The sequence below is a fragment of the Saccostrea cucullata genome, unplaced genomic scaffold (assembly GCF_032062105.1).
Source record: "Saccostrea cucullata isolate Sc308-1 unplaced genomic scaffold, CSIRO_AGI_Scuc_v1 ctg858, whole genome shotgun sequence".
Classification (NCBI taxonomy): Eukaryota; Metazoa; Mollusca; class Bivalvia; order Ostreida; family Ostreidae; genus Saccostrea; species Saccostrea cuccullata.
Genome location: NW_026941020.1, coordinates 89,118 through 108,732, shown reverse-complemented (window position 1 = coordinate 108,732; position 19,615 = coordinate 89,118). Strand labels below are relative to the sequence as shown.

The 19,615-nt window shown below is 35.2% G+C and overlaps 3 protein-coding genes across 6 annotated transcripts in view; 2 read left to right on the top strand and 1 right to left on the bottom strand.

Annotated features, from left to right (window-relative positions):
* The first annotated feature begins 138 nt into the window (after positions 1-138).
* LOC134256953 (ribosome biogenesis protein BOP1 homolog) lies at positions 139-1,140 on the top strand. The gene is made up of 3 exons (XM_062739626.1): positions 139-177; positions 537-688; positions 1,035-1,140. Exons 1-3 carry the CDS (start codon positions 139-141, stop codon positions 1,114-1,116), a joined length of 273 nt encoding a protein of 90 aa, XP_062595610.1. The 3' UTR covers positions 1,117-1,140.
* An 85-nt stretch (positions 1,141-1,225) lies between these two features.
* Positions 1,226-14,025, top strand: LOC134256952 (ribosome biogenesis protein bop1-A-like). The gene is made up of 21 exons (XM_062739625.1): positions 1,226-1,237; positions 1,364-1,498; positions 3,994-4,104; positions 4,204-4,314; positions 4,592-4,753; positions 4,931-5,011; positions 5,448-5,517; positions 5,974-6,127; positions 6,280-6,386; positions 6,857-6,945; positions 7,150-7,260; positions 7,369-7,443; positions 7,819-7,921; positions 8,257-8,341; positions 8,484-8,591; positions 8,913-9,065; positions 10,295-10,405; positions 11,803-11,940; positions 12,828-12,940; positions 13,401-13,536; positions 13,701-14,025. The coding sequence occupies exons 1-21, from the start codon at positions 1,226-1,228 to the stop codon at positions 14,023-14,025; spliced, it is 2,490 nt and encodes an 829-aa protein (XP_062595609.1).
* Positions 14,026-14,172: 147 nt separating this feature from the next.
* Positions 14,173-19,615, bottom strand: part of LOC134256946 (pre-mRNA-processing-splicing factor 8) — a 28,916-nt gene continuing 23,473 nt past the window's right edge. For all 4 annotated transcript variants that reach the window (XM_062739614.1, XM_062739612.1, XM_062739613.1 and 1 more), the window contains 12 exons: positions 19,346-19,506; positions 18,954-19,145; positions 18,605-18,842; positions 18,173-18,301; positions 17,764-17,952; positions 17,350-17,448; positions 17,034-17,227; positions 16,428-16,809; positions 16,183-16,323; positions 15,825-15,964; positions 15,488-15,690; positions 14,173-14,838 (listed from right to left, as the gene is read on the bottom strand). In XM_062739614.1, coding sequence (XP_062595598.1) covers positions 14,684-14,838; positions 15,488-15,690; positions 15,825-15,964; positions 16,183-16,323; positions 16,428-16,809; positions 17,034-17,227; positions 17,350-17,448; positions 17,764-17,952; positions 18,173-18,301; positions 18,605-18,842; positions 18,954-19,145; positions 19,346-19,506 — 2,223 coding nt within the window. In that variant the 3' untranslated portion in view covers positions 14,173-14,683. The remainder of the gene's footprint in view (positions 14,839-15,487; positions 15,691-15,824; positions 15,965-16,182; positions 16,324-16,427; positions 16,810-17,033; positions 17,228-17,349; positions 17,449-17,763; positions 17,953-18,172; positions 18,302-18,604; positions 18,843-18,953; positions 19,146-19,345; positions 19,507-19,615) is intronic.

Below are 19,615 nucleotides of genomic sequence, written 5' to 3'. Positions count from 1 at the left end.
AAAAATAGCTGTATTTTGATTGCTGCAATTTATTTTAATAAGTTCTGAAATTCGTTTTTAGTGAATCCGTTCAGTTATTTTTAAATTTATATTCTTATGTTTATTTCCGGTGTAGATCCACGTGTTGTTTGGATAAATATGTCATCAAAAATTAAATCAAAGCGTGTTCCAGATAAGGTAAATAAATGGCAAAAGTAGTTAATAATCAGAACAAATGAAAAATTGTCTACGGCAAGTGATTGTTCTTCTTACACTAACCAACACGTAACTCGGAAACGTAAAATCTTAGAAGTTATCGACGTTATTTAAACAACAGCCTGTCAAAAAATGGCGGACAAAAACATGTTACGATTACGAAATTCCATCTAATTATTTTCAGGTTTGTTTTAGTTTTTATCTATGAACATATTTAAAAAATATCAGTTTGAATTTCTATGTTAAAAATGATGCTTGCACCTATGACCCTTGTTGGAACCTCATATATAATTTTGATTGGCTGATTAAGGTATCACTTTTCATTTTGTGGATTAATTTAGGATATCAGGAATACAGTGGGGAATATTCCACTGGAGTGGTACAGAGAATATCCACACATTGGATATGACATCGAGGGAAATCGTCTCTTGAAACCAAAAAAAGGGGATCAGTTGGATGAATTCCTTAACAAAATGGACAACCCAAATTACTGGTAAGTAATTTAAAGACATAGATGTATGTGATATAAAGTATACTTAATTTTTAGTACATTTGTAATGGAAAAGTTGTAGACAGACTACTTACATGTATTTAAAATCTCAGCACATTCTCACAAAGTTTTGTATTTTGATGTCACAAACCTAAACTTATTATTTAATTATTTTGCATTTTATCTTCAATGATGAATACATGTTGAATACATGTTAATATATGTATGGTAAATAAAAACCTTTTCCTATCTGTGAAGGCAGCTGGTCATTCCTCGTATAATTTTCCAATTTTAAGAATTTTTATGTTTAAATACTTATAGTTTATAGACTTGCATCTTTTGTTTTTAGGCGAACAGTGACAAACAAAATGACGGGACAGAATGTTGTTCTGGGAAAAGAGGACCTGAATCTGATAGAAAATCTAAAATGATTTGCACATCCCGAATAACTAGCCAAAATAATCAAAACAAAGCTGTTGTATGCATAGCCTGTTTGTGTTAAAGAAATGAAGAACTTATTTTTGTACAGAAATTCTTAATATGGTTTTGTTAGTCTATTAACTTGTTCACTCAAAATTTACTGGTTTAACAAATATTGATTATTTCATATAAATTAAAAAAAACCAAAAAGACTCAGTTTTTGTACAGTAGCGTTGTAGCGTTATCTTGAATTTTCAGAAATTATATTCATTTTTTATATTCCTTTTTCAGCCCTGGATTGATTTTTTCACTCACGAGACGATGATTCATCCAGTAACAAACCATCCCCAACACAAGAGAAGCTTCATCCCCTCCAAGTGGGAAAAACTCAAGGTATATATAACCAACAAGATTTAAATAAAGCTCAAAACATGAATGATGAGGTTTAAATTCCACTGTATATTGATCACACTGTAGTATGGAAAGGGGGAATGAGTACACATACATAATTGAAAATTTATAAATACATATATAATGAAAACATACCGTATATCAGGTTTTTTCCGCGTCATGTTTTTTCCGCGAATCAGAACCTAAATCAGTATATTAAATTTACGCGAATCAAATTTTCACTATTTCAAAGTCCCAGTGATTATATATTATTAACAATTGTTTAAGCCTATGAAGGAAGTGGATTTAAAATGTAAATTCATTCAGCTTAAGCTACTTCGTACGGGTGAGAAATTGTGTATTTTTTTGCCTTTGAAAAAAATGATTTAAAAGTTGTACATTTTTCAATTTTTTACACACCTGTGTTGCGTACTAACAATCAAAACTACAGATATTGGTGTCTTCTAGCTATTCCCACTTTTTAAAAATCTCAATTCCAGCTATTCCCACTTGCAAATAACAATAGATGTTTAGATTTACCTGTATTTTGTACATTTTAAGACAGAAAATAATATTATACATCTATGAGAAAATATTTTAATCATTCAATTTTCGAAATAATAAAAAGATCTTACAAAAAAAGCAACTTAATACCTAAATTTAAGAACATAGTCAATTATTTGTTTACACAAAATTCCACCTATTCCCACATAAAATCTTACCTTTTTCTACATGATTTTCAAAAAGTGGGAGTAGGTAGAATAAACCCAGATATTATTATTCTAAGATTTAAACAATCATAGGTCATTTTTTTTTTTAAACTGACCAAAGCTCTTTAGGTATAATTAGTTTAATAGCTTCTCGCAAGGATCGTGACCCATATAATTAGCTAGCTTGTCAATTAGTAAACAAACAAGAAGGGCTTATACACAGTGGCGTAACTAGCAAATTATTTACTGTATTCAGAAAGGCAAGGGGTCTGGGGGCCGCCTTTAGGGCCCAGGGGGCGAAGCCCCCGGAAGCTCATGCATTTTAAGGTTTTTATACATTTGAAAACTACCATAAAATAGTTCAATTTTTAGTATCGTAGTTCTGCTTTTATAATGCTAAATATTAACAAAACCTGCCGAGTTTTGACAATACTTACAACTCCCCAAATTTCCTTTTTCTGAAAGCATTTCTTGTTTTCCTTTTATCAATAAATTTTCCAAAAAATCTTGTAATATAGGGCGTTAAAAAAAACCTTAACTTTGTGAGGATGCTTTAACTGATATTTTCAAAATAATTTTTCACAAGAACATCTTTGCTTTTTCGTAAAATTGGCTAATTTTTTCAAACTTTTTCTCTCAATATTTGTAGCAACTTTTTAATTATATTACAAAAAAGCTATTTTGAAATTTACTGACGAAAGAGAATTTATTATGGATGGCAGGGAAACATTGAAAAATGTTGAATAGTAGTTTTTATGAAAATTATTTCTCAGTTGAAAATGCTTTTTAATCATTTTTTAAACACAAAGTGAATTATATATACAAGTATATCAACAACAAAAAAATGAATGTTCTCCATTTGTTACATTTTAAAATCAATTGTTTTGAAATAACATGTTAAGTACTAGTACAGCAGTTACCTTTGGTTTAAAGAGATTATGTAAAAAAATTATGTCAAAATATATACATGTAGTTTGGTATTATTTGCTTTTGCTTGAATTGACACAACTATGAAATTCGTCCTCAAAATTTAAAAAAAAACAAAACATTATGTACACGAAATATGAACACTGTATCAAAAATTTTGGATAGAAGTTGAATATATTCTTTTAATCTATTAAGCAGGTAAGGATTAAAAATATCTTTTAATATAATTTATTTTATTTTAATCTTTTATTGAACTTACGACATTTTTTTCTTTATTTTTTATTTTTGGTGAAAAATCTGTGTATTCATTTGCGTTTTAGCGTAAAGGGCTCTACGCCACTGTTATTACCGGTATCTTGCGCTTGTCCTCTGATCCCGCTATTTCTACCCTTTACGATATAAGCATTAAAAAATAAATCTACTACAAGAAAAAAACTTTGTATTAAATTTACGCTGTTTCATTTTCCGCGATTCAGAACTCGTCGCGAACAAAGCGGAAATTGGATACACGCGGAAAATTCCTGATATACGGTATGGCTGGACCAGGAATCAAACCCATGACCCCTGCATTACTAGTCAGGTGCTCTAACCACTAAGCTTTCTAAGCAGATGTCCTCAGTCCAGCCTACCGGTAATTTCCTACAACACTAAGATTGAAATGATTTAACGAAGTACATATTTTTAAAAGATGACGTCATGAATAAACAGTAAAAATTTCAATTTCAATGCTATGGACATAAACATTTATTTGTTTATTTGCTATCATTTCTGTAATTGAAACATTTACATTAACCATAAATAAAAACAGTCTGTTAATCTGTTAGATGGCATTCACTCACAGAATCATGATCCTTTTATCAGGTAGGACAAATGGTGCATGCTCTGAAGATGGGTTGGATGAAACCCACAAAACCCAAGACAGGGGAAGAGGAGGAACAGAATTATTACATGCTCTGGAAGGACGATGAGGAGGTTTAATTAAAACAATGATTGATTAACAAGAGCTTTGTTGACTTTTAAATTTAATGATGTGTATGTGACGTACATGATTTTTGTGGGGTTTATTTTTAGCCTGAAATAACCAGAAGATACAGGGCCCATCTACCAGCCCCTAAAGCCCCCCTCCCCGGTCACGCAGAGTCTTACAACCCCCCACCAGAGTACTTACTGAGCAAGGAGGAGGTAAGGATGGAGTTGTGTTACTCCAAATAACAGTACATACTGAACAGGAGGAGGTCAAAATCATACTGATCCCTAGTAGAGTACTTATCAATGTAACTCCCAACCAAAGTGCTTATCCAGAAAGCCCTTAGAGGAAAAATGAACTTTTATATAATGGCTTCTTAATAAGACATTGAAGAATGATGTAGTCAAACTGTCTGTGTGATTCTCTGTGTTAAATGGTCTGACTGTTTGTCTGTCTGTCCTATTGACTTTCTGTCTGTCTGTCTGTTTGTAGGAGGAGAAGTGGATGAACATGGAACCAGAGGAGAGAAGGATGAACTTTTTACCTCAGAAGTACAGCAGCCTACGACTTGTGCCCGCTTACAAACGCTTCATTAACGAGAGATTCGAAAGATGCCTTGATTTATACCTGTGTCCCCGCAAACCAAAAGTCAAGGTACTTTTAAAAAGTTATACTTTTATGTTTTACTTGCAAAGTGTGTTTTTCATAATTACTTTCTGTTGAAGTGCTTTCTTATTCATGTGTGAGGATTTTGATATGTATTTATTTTCCTATTTAATTTAGAAAGATATATTTTTCAAATGTAATAACAGGATAATTCTATATATTTAGATGAACATAAATCCTGAAGATTTGATTCCTAAATTACCAAAACCAAGAGATCTTCAGCCATTTCCCACTTCACAAGCTATTGTAAGTACATGTATCTCATACTGCCTATTCAATTCATTTATTGACAACACCATCATACATTGGCATATAGTCATGAATACAACAATTAACATACATGAAATAAAATATCAAAGAAAGCATATCAGGTTTGTTGAAGGTTTTCTTTCCTAATATCAAAGCCTATTATCAAGTATCTGATTGATACTCCTTAGTAACTGGTCACTATTAGTGACTAATTCTGGTATCTAGGCTGTTGTTAACCTATTTTTTTTTGTGTTGTATAAGTTACTGTCAGTACTAAAATTAATGTAAGTGTCCTAATTAATTCGTTATTGTTAGTATTTTTTACCAATGTCATTTTAAATAGACTGGGAGTTAGTTTAGACTTCTCATTTTAAAAATATTTTGATCTTGCAGTGACTGTATTTTTACTACATTCACTTTAATCTATTTATAGATATTTAAAGGTCACAATGACATTGTACGAACCATTTCTGTGGACCCCACTGGACAGTGGCTAGTGTCAGGTAATGTCAACACACACTCACACTCTTAGGGTTCTTTGTTATTTGTCCCCAACCACTATTAAGATAAATTATTATTATGGTATTCTTAATCTTGAGATATTGTGATAGCATTATATTGCATACTATCCACTTTTTTGAAGTTAATGGTTCCTGTGCGTAACAATAGTCTTATTCATTTGAGGGTCCCACTGTGATAATAATTCTTTTTTCCAAATGTCATTACTTTTTGTCAAACAATTCATTTTAAATTATTATTGTGCCATGCTACACTTTGGCATCATTACATTAGGCCGAAGAAATTACTTTGATAGCATGAATGCAATCACATGCATTGTTCTGCACCACATTTTGACTTCATTTTATTCTTCTGTACAATATTTTTTTCATTACATTGTGTCATAAAGCGTTTTGACACATTACATTCCATCCTGTTACATTTGATTTTTCACCAAACAGGAAGTGACGATGGAACAGTGAGATTCTGGGAAGTGGCGACGGGGCGATGTATGAAGTCGGTTTCCATGGAGAAGGACAACACCGGGAACTCTAGCTGTGCTAAATGTGTGGCCTGGAACCCCAATCCTGACGTCAGTCTTGTTGCTGTGGCAGTGTAAGTACTGTATATATACTGACCTTCCTAGTTTACATACAGATTTAAAGAAATGGAGAAAATAAGGATTTATTTTGTTTGGAGTATGTTACAAGTGTGGCTCAGACCTTTTCCTGTGAAGCACAAAGTACAAGATGAAATCTTTATTACAGGGGATTGAGTGTGCTTCTAATTAATCCTGGACTGGGAGACAAAATGGTGACCATCAACACCGACAACATAATCAACTCACCCCCCGCTTCTGAGGAAGATACAACAGGTAGATATAATCTAGATAAACTAGGAATGTCGAGGGGTATTTTGGATTTCAAACTGACACATTATAATAAATGTTGTCAGAAATAATATTTGTTTTTATAAAATGGGTATATGATTACTTTTGTAAATAGATTGTAAAGTCACCTTATAAAGAGGAAGACATCTGTAAAGGTTTTGTGTCTCAATGGTTTACAGTTTCATTGGTGTATCGATAACAAGGTTTATCATGCAAGGTGCAGAAAGTGGAAAGGGGTCATATTGTAGTATCAAGGGTGAAACGTCTTCATATTATCTGAGTCCTTATGAAAAAAAACTAAATACAAAAAAATTTTCCTAACAATGCATTCATGTAGAGTAAGAAAACTTGATCAATATCACAGGTGATAGGACAGCTGAGTATAGGAGAACCTCTTTTTGAGATAGAGTCACCCCGTATAATTTAGTTTGTATCATTGCTTTCTTTACTTGTAGGTAAAAAGCTGTATGTGGATTGGTCTGTCATTGACCCCTCAGACAAGAGATATGAGAAGGGAATCAGATTTACTCTACAGCATGCAAAGGTAAGCTAGTTATTCAATTCTTTGTTGATTGAATGATTGGTTTTTTTGTCACAATATAAAAAATTTCCTGTTGTTAAGTTACATGTATGTTGGTAATAAGATGAACATTTTATAATGTAGATACAGTGTTATTGAATTCCAGAAAGAATATAAAGTGACCTGTTTCACAGTCTGCTTTTTTCAATTGTTATCGTGTTTTAACAGGATGTATCCCAGGTCACATGGCATGGAAGGGGAGATTACTTTGCCTCAGTAATGCCAAAAGGAGACAGTCAATCTGTGCTCATACATCAGCTCTCAAGACGTCGCTCACAGGTAAATTAAAGATATCTGAATTTTATTTGTCAATCTTTTTCTTTTTAATATTCTGGACAAATACAATATCTTGCTTCCAAATCTAAAAATGAATTGTGTTTCTTTCAGAATCCATTTACAAAGTCTAAAGGTCTAGTTCAATGTGTTCTTTTCCACCCCATCAGGCCATTCCTGTTTGTGGCTGTAAGTAAAATATGTAACAATATCACAAACAGACAGACAGATAGACAAATGAAAAGAGAGACACTTAGATCAACAGATACATAGAAAGACAGATAGATAGAATATTTATGTTTGTAGTTGTACACATGTAAGTATTGAAGCAACTAAAACACAGACGTCTAAAAATATTACTATTTTTAGCTCAAATTCTGTCATTTATAAAAAGAATGAGATGTTGAAAGAATAGTCTGACTTTCAGCTCTAAATTCAACAGTGACTAAAGAAGAAAACAAGAGTATTTGATAAAAGTACATCATTGCAACTGTTATGGGTGAACGAAATATCTGTATACTTTTGTATACTCCTTGCTCTGCAGTGTATAAATATATTTTGCAGACACAGCGCTATGTTAGAGTTTATAACTTACTGAAGCAAGAGTTATCAAAGAAACTGATGACTAACTGTAAATGGGTGTCCAGTATGACTGTTCATTCAGGAGGTAAGATTGGTTGTGTTTTTGTAAGTAATGTCCAAAAATAACCATCCAATCAGGAGGTAAGATAAGTAACTGTAAATGGGTGTCCAGTATGACAGTCCACTCAGGAAGTAAGATTGGTTGTGTTTTTGTATGTCCAATGTGATTAAATACTTTAGAGTAAGACTATTAATGACAATATATTCAACAAGATAAGTGTTAAGAAGATGCACAGTCAAGTTTACAAAAATACATGATTTGACCTTAAATGTTTGTTATCCAGGTGGCAGGGTTATAGTAGGAAGTTATCATTTTCTTCTCTCATAGTTTGACCTTGAACATTTTATTCTGTTGCCTAGGTGACAATGTTATAGTAGGGAGCTATGATTGCCGTCTCTCATGGTTTGACCTTGACCTTTCCATGAAACCTTACCAAACTCTCAGGTTAGTTTTCCGTTTTGTGAACACCCTCAACAATTTTCTACAGAATTCAGTAATCATTCATGACTTTCCATTTTTTATGTATTTTGTATTTACATATAAGGATCTTGAAAAATGAACACATTCGCTGCTTTGTATATTTCAGACACCATAAGCAGGCTGTCCGAGCGGTTAACTTTCACAGAAAATACCCACTGTTTGCCTCGGCTTCTGATGATGGAACGGTCATTGTGTGTCACGGAATGGTTTACAAGTGAGTGACTGATCCCAAGATATAATTAAATCATTAAATACATAGTATAAACTGCATAAAATAAACATTTAGGCGATGTGGTTCACAACCGCATATGCTTTGAAATAGGAAAATATTTGGTACATACATGGATATATTTTTCTTCTTAGCTGAAATTATGGTGATTATTTTAAAATAAGGGATTTACATGTATGATTTTTTAAGAAATGAGGGAAAGGAATGTTTCATAAAAGATTTACATACTCAATCTGTAGGATTTTAAAACATTATAGAAAATCAATTTGTGATAATCTTTACAGAGCCTACGATTATTTTTTTCAGTGACTTGTTGAAGAACCCCTTGATTGTGCCGGTGAAGATCCTGAAGGGTCACGCCCTTTCCCAGGGTCTGGGGGTTTTAGACTGTGTGTTCCACCCCAGCCAGCCCTGGGTGTTCTCCTGTGGGGCGGATACAACCATCAGACTGTTTACCTGACCCTCCTGAGCCTGGGTCATTCCCGGGGGTGGATCCATCATTTGTATCAATTGTTGTTATAGGAGAATTGACTGTGGAGGAGCCTAGATTATGTGACAAGTCATGTGACACAATGAAGACCATTCATGAATGAAGACATCTAACGAAATATTTCTGAATATATTTCATAAATCATGATATCTTAAATACTTTTAAGAATTTTGTCATTTCATTTGTGTGGAATGAATTTGTATTTTTATTTTGTTGGAAATAAACAACATTTACATTTTTTTTTTTTTTAATTTTAAGTAATGTGAAAATAAAACTAACAGTATAATAATCTAAGTATTAGAATGATATTGATTAATAACTTAAGACTGGTAAATGCAGGCAAACCATTTTACTAATGAACTTATCCTGTAAAATATTGAAGAGATTTTTACATTCAACAACCTGTAGAGCTACTGTCTCATCACAAACTTCTGGTTGTGGAATGAAAGATGAATATGAAAATATTTTGGTTTTTCCATTTAAATAACTTGAAAATGCATTCTTTGCATCAGAAAACCTTGACAGTGTTTATCAATGCAAGACAGCAGTTATAAATGCTAGAAAACTATTTAAATTTTTGCCAAAGCAGTGAAAAGGGTCTAAATCTACTTTGGGCCTTATTTGTGTATAATAAATTAGGTTTCATCATTCACTGAAGATGAAGAAATGGGGAAAGCATATCCTGGGCTTTTGATAATTGTTTTGTTAGCTGCTCTTTACATGGGGAAATTAGCATAATCCTGTTTCATGCCCAAACTGTTTATTAATAATTTACATTTATGAAGCCACAGCAAACCTGGAGTTTAACGCAATGATTTTTTCCCATATTCACTATTATACAAGAAAATCACCTCTCTGGGGTGTAAGAGGAGACTAAGAGTTTGAAGACTGATTTAAGACTTGATTCAAATTAAGGCACTGCACATTGGGACTGAGGGGGGGGGGGGGGTGGACGTTACAGCTGTGGGTACATTTAGTTCACTAAAAGAGGGTCATTTCTAGGTATCAATTATACTTCCATTAAAATGGATTATATTTATATTAACCTGTGGTGGGGGGTACAAATATTAGTGACTTTTAATCTGATTGATAGAGATCTCTTCAACGTCATGATTTAACTTTTTTGAAATTTAAATATTAAATGAGAAACCTAAGGTTTGGAGTATATATGGCGAGATTATAGATTGTATTCTTTTAGGGGGCGTGGCAAGTGGGCGTGTCCTGCTAACAGCAGACATCCCTACAGAACCACAGCTGTGATATATAATTACAGTGATGGAGACCAAAGGAATTATTCTCTTCATAGCAGGTAGGATTTTATCTTTAATTATTTTAATGATCAAAATAATTAAGGACAGGTGCTATTTATTTGATCTAAAGTTATTGAAATAAGTTATATTAATTTTATTGAATGATAAGTTACGTAAATTTTAACCTTTCATTCAAAGTACGGTGATATCTGTCTTACCAGAAAGGCTATATTAATTTGTACAGAATTACATGTATAAAGGTGCAGGCATATACATAAAATGTTGTAAATTCGTAAACTTTTTGTTGGTTAAGAAATGAAATAGGATATTTGCATTGTTTACTCACCCGAAAGTTTGATTATAATTAGGATTATAGCTTATTTTCAGTGATAATTTTTACTTTAGCATATGCAACAATTAAGCAAATAAAATTCAGACTTTTACATGCTTCAATCGGTACATGGCTAAGACAGCGTGGGAAATTATCATCTAAATGTTGTAAATTAATTTATTTATTTGGAGTCTGAATTTATTTTTCAGTGTGCCTTTGCCTAGGCGAGGTTTATACGGGTAAATTGTTTAAGTAAGTATTTAATTAAAACAATGAACTAGACCTCCCTCATTCAGATCTTCTAAAACAAAATAATTGTTTCATAATTCGATAAATGAAAAGGACTAATCTAAACAAACGTCACAAACCAAAACCAAACAGGCACATGCAGAAATCCCAGCGCTGATTTTTCATATTTAACATTTGGAAGTCCATGCTAAAATTTTTTTTCAATGTATTCTGGTCTCCAGGCTCTGAATATCAGCACTTACGTACTAGTAATTGAAATAGCTTACAAAAAAATGTTCCCTCAATTCGTAGGGATATGTACTTTGAACTTCTGAATTTCTTCAAAGTTTATCATTATAATTATTCATATTACACAGGAAACAAATGATAAAATCTCAAATAAAAAAGACACCAGTTACACATTGTCAAACTGATCAGAAATATTTTCAGGGTAAATTCCTATTGACTTCCGCGTAATCAACGAAAGGGTAAATCTTATTGAGGATCAAGAAAATAAAGGGGAGGGTTAGTCTATGACTACTATTGCCTCAAATCTTTCACTTGTCATACCCATTTTACACATATTCATGTTCACCAGGGGGTCAGCGTTTTCCGGGGGGGGGGGGGGGGGGGGGACCAAGGTGACTTTTTTGTTGCTTTAGTATATACATTTTTTAACCGTGTAAATTCCAGGGGGGTCCTTTTGAATTTCCCCGAAGTTTATCCATGATACACAGAAAAAATCATAAAATCTTAAATAAAGAATTAGCCGCGCATGGACTAGCCCATGGATTGTTAGAACTGAATTTTTTAAGGATCACCACTTCGATTTACTAGGACTCCGCATCTTTTTATCCAATATGTAAGACTCCAACTATTGCATGTTTTCTGACTTAGGAGACAGACTGATTCTAACAGCGGAGTCCTGGTCCACGTGGGAAAGACGGTGTGGAATTGTATGTCCAGCAAACTGACAGAAGCTGTCACAGAACTCCTAAAGGACAAGAGCGGGTCATCTAGTATCAACAACTGCTGGTAAGACCCTCAGTATAAATTATATCTCAGTTAATATAGTGACAGAGGCTGTCAAAGATCTCCTAAAGGAAAACAGCGGGTGTCTAGTATGGACAACTGCTGACACGTCCCTCAGTATTAAGTTTTATTACTAAGTATTATTTCCCTCTCTCTGTTTGGCTGAGACTCAACAATGTTGGAAAAATACTACGTTATATTGACCTGTACGTGACCTTCCAGGTCAATATTATACAATCATTGCAGGTCAACATATTGAATTATTCCTGTTCTGTTTTTTCTGTTACAATGTGTTCTTGTTGAAATGTCTCGTTAAAACTTTCAATTACTGTAAAGCAAAAACAGTCTTGTAGGAGTGTGCCATCATTTAATCATAAAATAAAAGTTATTGCTGTTTTTTGAGAATACGATGATTTAGACACTTCGGGATCAGAAAATATTGTACATGTACTCCGAAGGTGGCTAAGTCATCGTATTGACCTCAAAAAACAGCAATAATTGTATAATATCTCATTTCTGGAAAATAATGTTATCTCAGTCAAATTGTATCTCAGTATATAGTTTATATTTCAATATGGGCACAAACTTGATTATCATTGTTGAAACAGTTTGTATCTCAGCTGTGACACTTGTATTAGGGAGAACTTGATATCCCCGTGATATCATCTCATTGGGTGCTTTATAGAACAAATCAGGAAAAATATTAAGTGATTGCTCTGTGAGCATTACAATGGTATCTCAGAACAAACTCCTTTAAAAACTTTATAGAAGTAAAATATAACTAACGTTAGTAATGCTCTTTTGATAGAATTTTATTTTTGCTTTGTGACTAGTATTTGGATAGAAACCAGAAATGTAACAGGCATTCTCGTTCTAAAACCTTTTCACAGGTACAGTGGACGGTATGGGAGTTGTTTGTCAGCCAACCTTAGTACAGAGCCCACCAGTCATGTGGTTGACTTCAATAATGCAGTGTACCCAAAGCAATGTGTAGCCCAGCAAGGTAAAGAATGGGGGCTGTTAACTATAGGCAGGGGCTGACAAATAGATTTTTAAGGCACTTGTCCAAGGGCAAATACATGGTCAAAATTGACTTGCCCTACCTGAATTTTTGCTTGCCCTACCATAAACTAAATCTGTATTTATAGATAATTTCAAAAAAAGAGGAAAACAAATGCTGAGTAAATCATACAAGCCACACTGCCCAGCTTTAAATTTATGGTCTATAAATAAATTCTTTTTTTGATAAGTCACTTGCCCACGGGCAAGTGGTTGATAAAATTTCACTTGCCCACCCCTAAAATTCACTAGCCCCGGGCGTCGGGCAATGGGATTTGTCATCCCCTGTATAGGGTCCGGCCTTTCAGATCTCTCACAATTAAAACTCAGTGTTATATGTGGACCACGACTTTTATTCACCAGCTATATAACTAGGTAATAAGCATCTTCTATTAACAATCTAGTGTCCACAACTAAGTGCATTTCAACCGCCATGTCAGAGGTCAATAAGTACGGCTGTGAGAGCAAGGTGGAGGAGAATTTGGGGAAACTGAAGAGTTCCACTTTATCACAGGAGGATCTAAAGGGAGCGTACTGTAGGTGAGAGCCTTTATATTATCTAACTTTTTTTAGGGCCTCAGTGACAGCATTCAGTTGTTCTTTAGGAACTTAGCGCTAGCTTGTGTTTATTTTTCAGTCTCTGACAGCATACAGTTGTATTTTATTTTAGGACCTTAATGCCAGTCTCTGTTTATTTTGTTCAGGGCCTCTGTGACAGCATACAGCTGTATCTTGTCTGTGGTGAAGTACTGTGATGTTACAGGTGGACCTAAGATAATGGACAATCTATCCATGTTTAACAAAGTCCGCACCGCTTGTTCACCCTACCTGCCGGCTACCACTACCCCTAAATCTCCCGAATCAGACATTGGTGGAATCGGTGACCTCTTCCCCTCTGACTTTAATGATGACAAGAGGTCAAACGTAAACACCTCCTCGGCCCCCAGCCACTCCCCGCCCCTCAGAGCCGGCACAGCCACAGTTATCTGCCTTGTCTTCTTAGTGTTTACTTTTGCTATGGTTTATTAAACATCTGACAATACACCCCAGTACTTTTTACATCTTTAAACACAGCATCACAGTTTGAGTGGTGTTTCCTTACATAATAATCTCCTTCTTGTTTTAGCAGTAATACAAGTATTTCAGTATTCATCTTGTATATAAAAAAAATACAAGTACAGAATAAAAATTTATTTACCACCCAAAAATCACATTTTTTTCTTCAAATGTCAGCACAGTGTTCCATACTTAGAAGATTGACAAGAATTAAATGATATTTACAATGCTTTGTCACATAGAAGCTGAACTGTAAATTATGATCTTTACTTCATATGAATAGAAAAATACTATGGTTTACTAATCCTTATCAAATATGAATACTGTCTGACTAACAGTACTTAGAGCCAGTCATATTTTTCCCGTGCAGGAAATATCCATGTATTTACAAGTACATTGCCGTGCAACATAAAGTTTTTTTTACTGCAGATAAGTCCAATAACATGAATAAGAATCAAAATGAAAGAGATATCTACACAACAAGAATCAGTTCATCTTTACACAGTAAAATGAAGTCCATAACACAATCGTCAAGGCTGTACACATTGTTCTTACAGACAGTTTAAATAAATTTGTCACTATGATTTATGAAGGTGTTGAATCACACAGAACTCTCCTCTAGCACTCAGTTTTACGAGTACAGATCCTCCTGGTCCGTCCCCGGGAGGTCGGCCTCGTCCATCGAGCTGAAGTTGAGGAAGTGAGAGGGCCGGTGAACCTCATGATAAAACTCCTTAGGATTGGACAGCTGGAGCTCGTACTTCATGTTGGGGTCGTGTCGTACTCCTACAATCAGATCAGAAGCATTAACAGGTGTTTGTCATGAATGAATTTAACAAATCTAAACTTTACCCTCTTTAAAAGTATAATTTTCTATTCCATTGTATTTAAATATGTCTACATGACCAATCATTATGCGCCCGGATCAATAGATCCGGGACGTATATTATTTTTGTCCTGTCTGTCTGTTTGTTTCTTTGTTTGTTTGTTTGTTTGTCTGTCTGCAAACTTTAACCTTCGCAATAACTTTTGAACCATGAAAGATAGAGATTTCATACCTGATATGCATACTCAACTAATGAAGCTCTTTCAAATGACACCAAAGTCAATGACCTTGTGACCTTGACTGTAACCTATATGCCAAAAATAGCCTTTTTCTGCAAACTTTAACCTTCTCCATAACTTCTGAACCATGAAAGATATAAACTTCATATTTGGTGTGCATACTCCACTAATCAAGTTCTTCCAAATGACACAAAGGTCAACGACCTTGTGACCTTGACTGTCACCTATGTACTATAAATAGCTTTTTCGAATTTTGCTGCCGTTGGGCACATAGTGTTTCACAAACACATCTTGTTTTTTTTTTCTTCAAATAAAATCCACCATGTAGAGAGAAATTGATTGTTATAGACAACAAGGTATTGTGTCTTACCCATGAAGTTGTAGTTCCATGATCCCTCGGAGGGAGTCATAAAGAATCCCAGGAATCGGTCAGATAACAACATCTGTACACGCTCGTAATGGGAGGGGAGGTAACCCTTGGGGTTGTTACCAGTGTCAGTGTTCTGTCGTCCCCACTCACAGCCTGTGGGGGTCAGTTTGTAGGCAGTCAGGGAGCATGACCCAGGGGTAAAACTGAAAGAAAGATTGTAACAGGTTTAGATTACCATTATAAAACAATTACTGACGATAAATGTTCTCTAACTCTTATTATTACAAGGAAGTTCTTCCTAAATGCATCATTCAGAGCTCAGGCCCCAGTTACTTACCTGCAGGTGATGATTACAGTTTTCTCTCCATCCCAGGATGGATTGTCGGCCATCACTTTAGCGTGCGTGGTGATGTCTTGTGGTGACAGCTGTGGTAACTCGTTAGGCTGGGTGTGGATCCAACCAAGAGGCTCCATCTCCTACAAATATACCACAACATACATCATTTAAATTGGAGTTTAAACCTTTGCATTTATTCTACTTACTTAATTTGAGTAATAACTACCATTCTTTCCTGTCTTGAGATAATCATGGATGAAGAAGGTGGGAAACGTGAAGTCTGATAAGTTTACTTTTGGTTGAGGAGATGATGCCTGTTTACTTGAGATTATAGGGGGGTGGAGGAGATGCTACGTACCTTTAGATACTCGTGGTTAGGGAGTAGGTGGGGCAGGTGAACTGTCTGATGTGTCCCCCACTGTGGAGGTAACACAATACACCTGATCTCTTTCACCTGGGGGTTGTCAGGGGGACTAACTCCGTACAGGTAACCAGCAATCTGGAACAAAAAGCGTGTGTTATTGTCTGTATTTCAAATAACAATTATGTTGGATTTGATTAATTTTTTTTCCCTTATACTTGAAAAGATTATCTCAAATTTACCTGAGCTCTAAGATCTGAGATGATGATGAACTTCTTCAGAACATTTTTGGGCAGAATATATGTGTATCCAGTCTCCTTAATGTCATCTGATGAGACATAAATGTGGTTTGTTCTCAGGTGAAGGTTGGTGGCTGAGATAGCTCGAACTCGCCATTCAGTCTTCGAGGCAAACGTGGATGTCTCGTAATTACTGGTGGTGGACGTAATGATCTCGTCTCCGTGTTTGTTTACGGTGCGTGTCGTTGTTGCTGTTAACTGAGACTGCTCCTTTGTCTGTTTCTCAATCTCGGCTATCTGAACTCGCTGAGCTGAGGGAGCTGAGATTTCCATACCCAGAATAATATCTCGTATCTCAGATTGTGTCAGGGATGCTACGTTGACACTGAAATTACAAAATACATACATATTATATAATTAGATGTAGCATCAATCTCACAAATCTAAACAGAAATTCTCTGTTTTCTCAAGTATCAAGAACCTTTTTCAATATACAGCAAGTTTTCAGAATTTATTCTTCATTTGAAGATGTAGAAGGCTTGTTTTTTTTAATCCACTATTTGTTTTTAACTTTTGTTCATTTTTCCTTTTATAAGTACTGTATCTTACTTGTTTTTCTTGCCATAGTCGGCCATGATGAGATCTTTGAGCTGGTTCTCGATCTTCATCCACTCCTCGTCGGACAGACTCGGCCAGATGTGATGGGCCTCGGTAATGGTCGTCTTATCAGGCTTCAGAATGACCTTCGTCCTGTCGTTATTTACGTGTAATGCTCTCAGGATCAGGATCAAACGAGAGAACGCCTGGATAAATCACAAATACACATTTAAATATGAGCATTGTAAACCGAAATAGCTTTTCACCAATTATTGTACACTTGTGTTGCAAACAGAAATAGTTTTCAGCCAATCATTCAAACACTTACTGTGTAAGAGGAAATGGTCTTTAGCCAATCATCATACAGATTAAACAAGACCATCTGAGGCTCAGTAGCTTTCAGAATTAAATCTCCAAACTTCTCCACCTGTCAAAACAGAGGGCACATTAAACTGTACTAGTTCATAACTTTATTATCTCTATCATATGCTGAAAAGTTTTTACAATAAACATTTTCTTTATGTATAACTGTTTTTTTGCTCTCGCTGTCTTTTGCATGTCTTCCTTCAGTTTTTTAACAACCAATCATTAATTTACCCTTTTTTGGCATCAAGTTACCTGTTTTAAATGCACTTTTTTGTATCAAGTTGCCAATTCAACAATGTTGTCAAACTTGCATTTCATTTGAAAAGAAAACTTGTGTCCCCTTATTACTTCTTCCAAGATCAGTTATCTCCCTTACCTTGAGACAGGCCTGGAATGGTAGCTGGAGTTCACTGCCCTTGATGACGATGTTGGGGAAGTCCAGCAGGTGGACCTCGAGGGGATCTAACATTCCTTTCCTGGTGACGATGATCTGTTTAGGCTGCTCCTCCACAGGCAGTGATCTAATTAAGGCAGCCACCTCCTCAGCCGTCTTCCATTTAGCCAGCTACAAAAAAACAGTAAAATATTCATAAACAACATAACTATGGCATGATTAAAACATGCTTAAATGCTCAACCTTAGAGATAAAAGAAAGCATCCAAGACAATCTCTCTAGTGTGATAGGATATTAATTATGTCAAAGATAAAATATGAATAAACATGATAAAGATTAACTATCTCCAAGTGCTTGATGATTTTAGTTTCTGTACCTAATTTTAACTTACCTGTCCAAGACGTTTCTGCCCCGCCCACACAGAGGTGTGGATAATCTTCAGGAAGAGCTGCCCTGTTCTAGGATTGAAGATGAAGATGGCACCATTGATTGGTTTGGTGGTCAAGTTCCCTTCAAAAGTCTGAAACACACAAAACATTACTTATCAAAATACTCTCTTTTTGTTGAAAGATTGGCAACAAATTTAACAAATCATGATGATGGGCCATGTATTCATTGTTATCAAACATGGAAACAAGGTTCTAGTGTAATGCTTTCACACATGCTCTCGGTTTAATTCTTTAGAAACACAAACGTAACTTTTTTTTTAGTGTTTATCCGCTCATAAAAACACCTCTATAATTTATTATTCTTCATTTCAAAAGAGCAGGCTTTAATGCAGAAATGACAATCCACTTAACTAGAAATTGACAGAAAATTGTACCTTGTGGATAGTGACTCGGTACACATTTGTGTCGTCCACGAACCAGATGATCTGATTGGAGAAGAGCTCTCCGTAATTCTGAGAAGACAGATACGGTTCAGTTGGCTCGGATGAGTACAGCTGGAGACCCTTACGTATTCTCTCTCTCAATACGTACAGGGCCGGATTGGCCTTCATGATTTTAGCCATGGCCTGTTGGATTAAAGGTTTACAACCAGGGAACCAGTTACCATAGCCACTGAAACACAACATAGCAAAGATTAATAGGGGACCAGTTGAATAAGTTACTTCATGAAACCAGGGAAACAATCTGCAAATGATCCTGATATCTGTTAACCAATATCTTTACCTGTGTAGATTGTAGGCCAGATCTATACCAATCAGCAGGCCTGTCGGGGACGGATAGATACTCATGTTGTCTGTGGTATAATCCAGGAACTTGGCTCGAGCGTAACGCTCAATGTCGTGCGAGTCGTAGTCGCCCCATCTCAGCTGGATATCAATCCAATACTTCTGTGTGGTGGTGTTGTCCATAACATCCCTAATAAATAGACATTATACATGATACAATAAGAATATAGGTGATGGCAGGTGTTGTCCATAACATCCCTAACAGACAAACAGACAGACAAGATACAATACAGATATGGCAGACTTCATCATTTACATTGTTATTGTAGAAAATAAGTGCATGCAATCATGTCTGAATCAGTAAAGAAGTTTTGAATCTGTGTAACTTACTTGGAGTCTGCCAGCAGTGAAGGTTTGGATACGTTCCACTTGTAGGCAGCAAACAGGAGAATGTCAGCACAGGAGCTGTTCATTTTGTACGATTTACGGGGATGTATGGTCTCCTTCTGTACAGTCTCAATCTCTAGGGCATCCAGCTCCTGATCAAACACCTGAACAGACAGACAGATAGATATAATTATATAACCCAACAGTACACAAACAGATAAACAAATTAAGTCCCTTAAAAAATGAACATTGACCCCCACAAATTGAAATGAT

What these genes read in the sequence shown, in the direction of transcription:
- LOC134256953 (XM_062739626.1), top strand. Translation starts at nt 139, where the DNA reads ATGTCATCAAAAATTAAATCAAAGCGTGTTCCAGATAAG. An exon ending in CAAAGCGTGTTCCAGATAAG is followed by an intron (nt 178 to 536) that starts GTAAATAAATGG and finishes GGATTAATTTAG; the next exon opens with GATATCAGGAATACAGTGGG. An exon ending in ATGGACAACCCAAATTACTG is followed by an intron (nt 689 to 1,034) that starts GTAAGTAATTTA and finishes TTTTGTTTTTAG; the next exon opens with GCGAACAGTGACAAACAAAA.
- LOC134256952 (XM_062739625.1), top strand. An exon ending in TTCCCACTTCACAAGCTATT is followed by an intron (nt 5,012 to 5,447) that starts GTAAGTACATGT and finishes ATCTATTTATAG; the next exon opens with ATATTTAAAGGTCACAATGA. An exon ending in GGCCATTCCTGTTTGTGGCT is followed by an intron (nt 7,444 to 7,818) that starts GTAAGTAAAATA and finishes TATATTTTGCAG; the next exon opens with ACACAGCGCTATGTTAGAGT.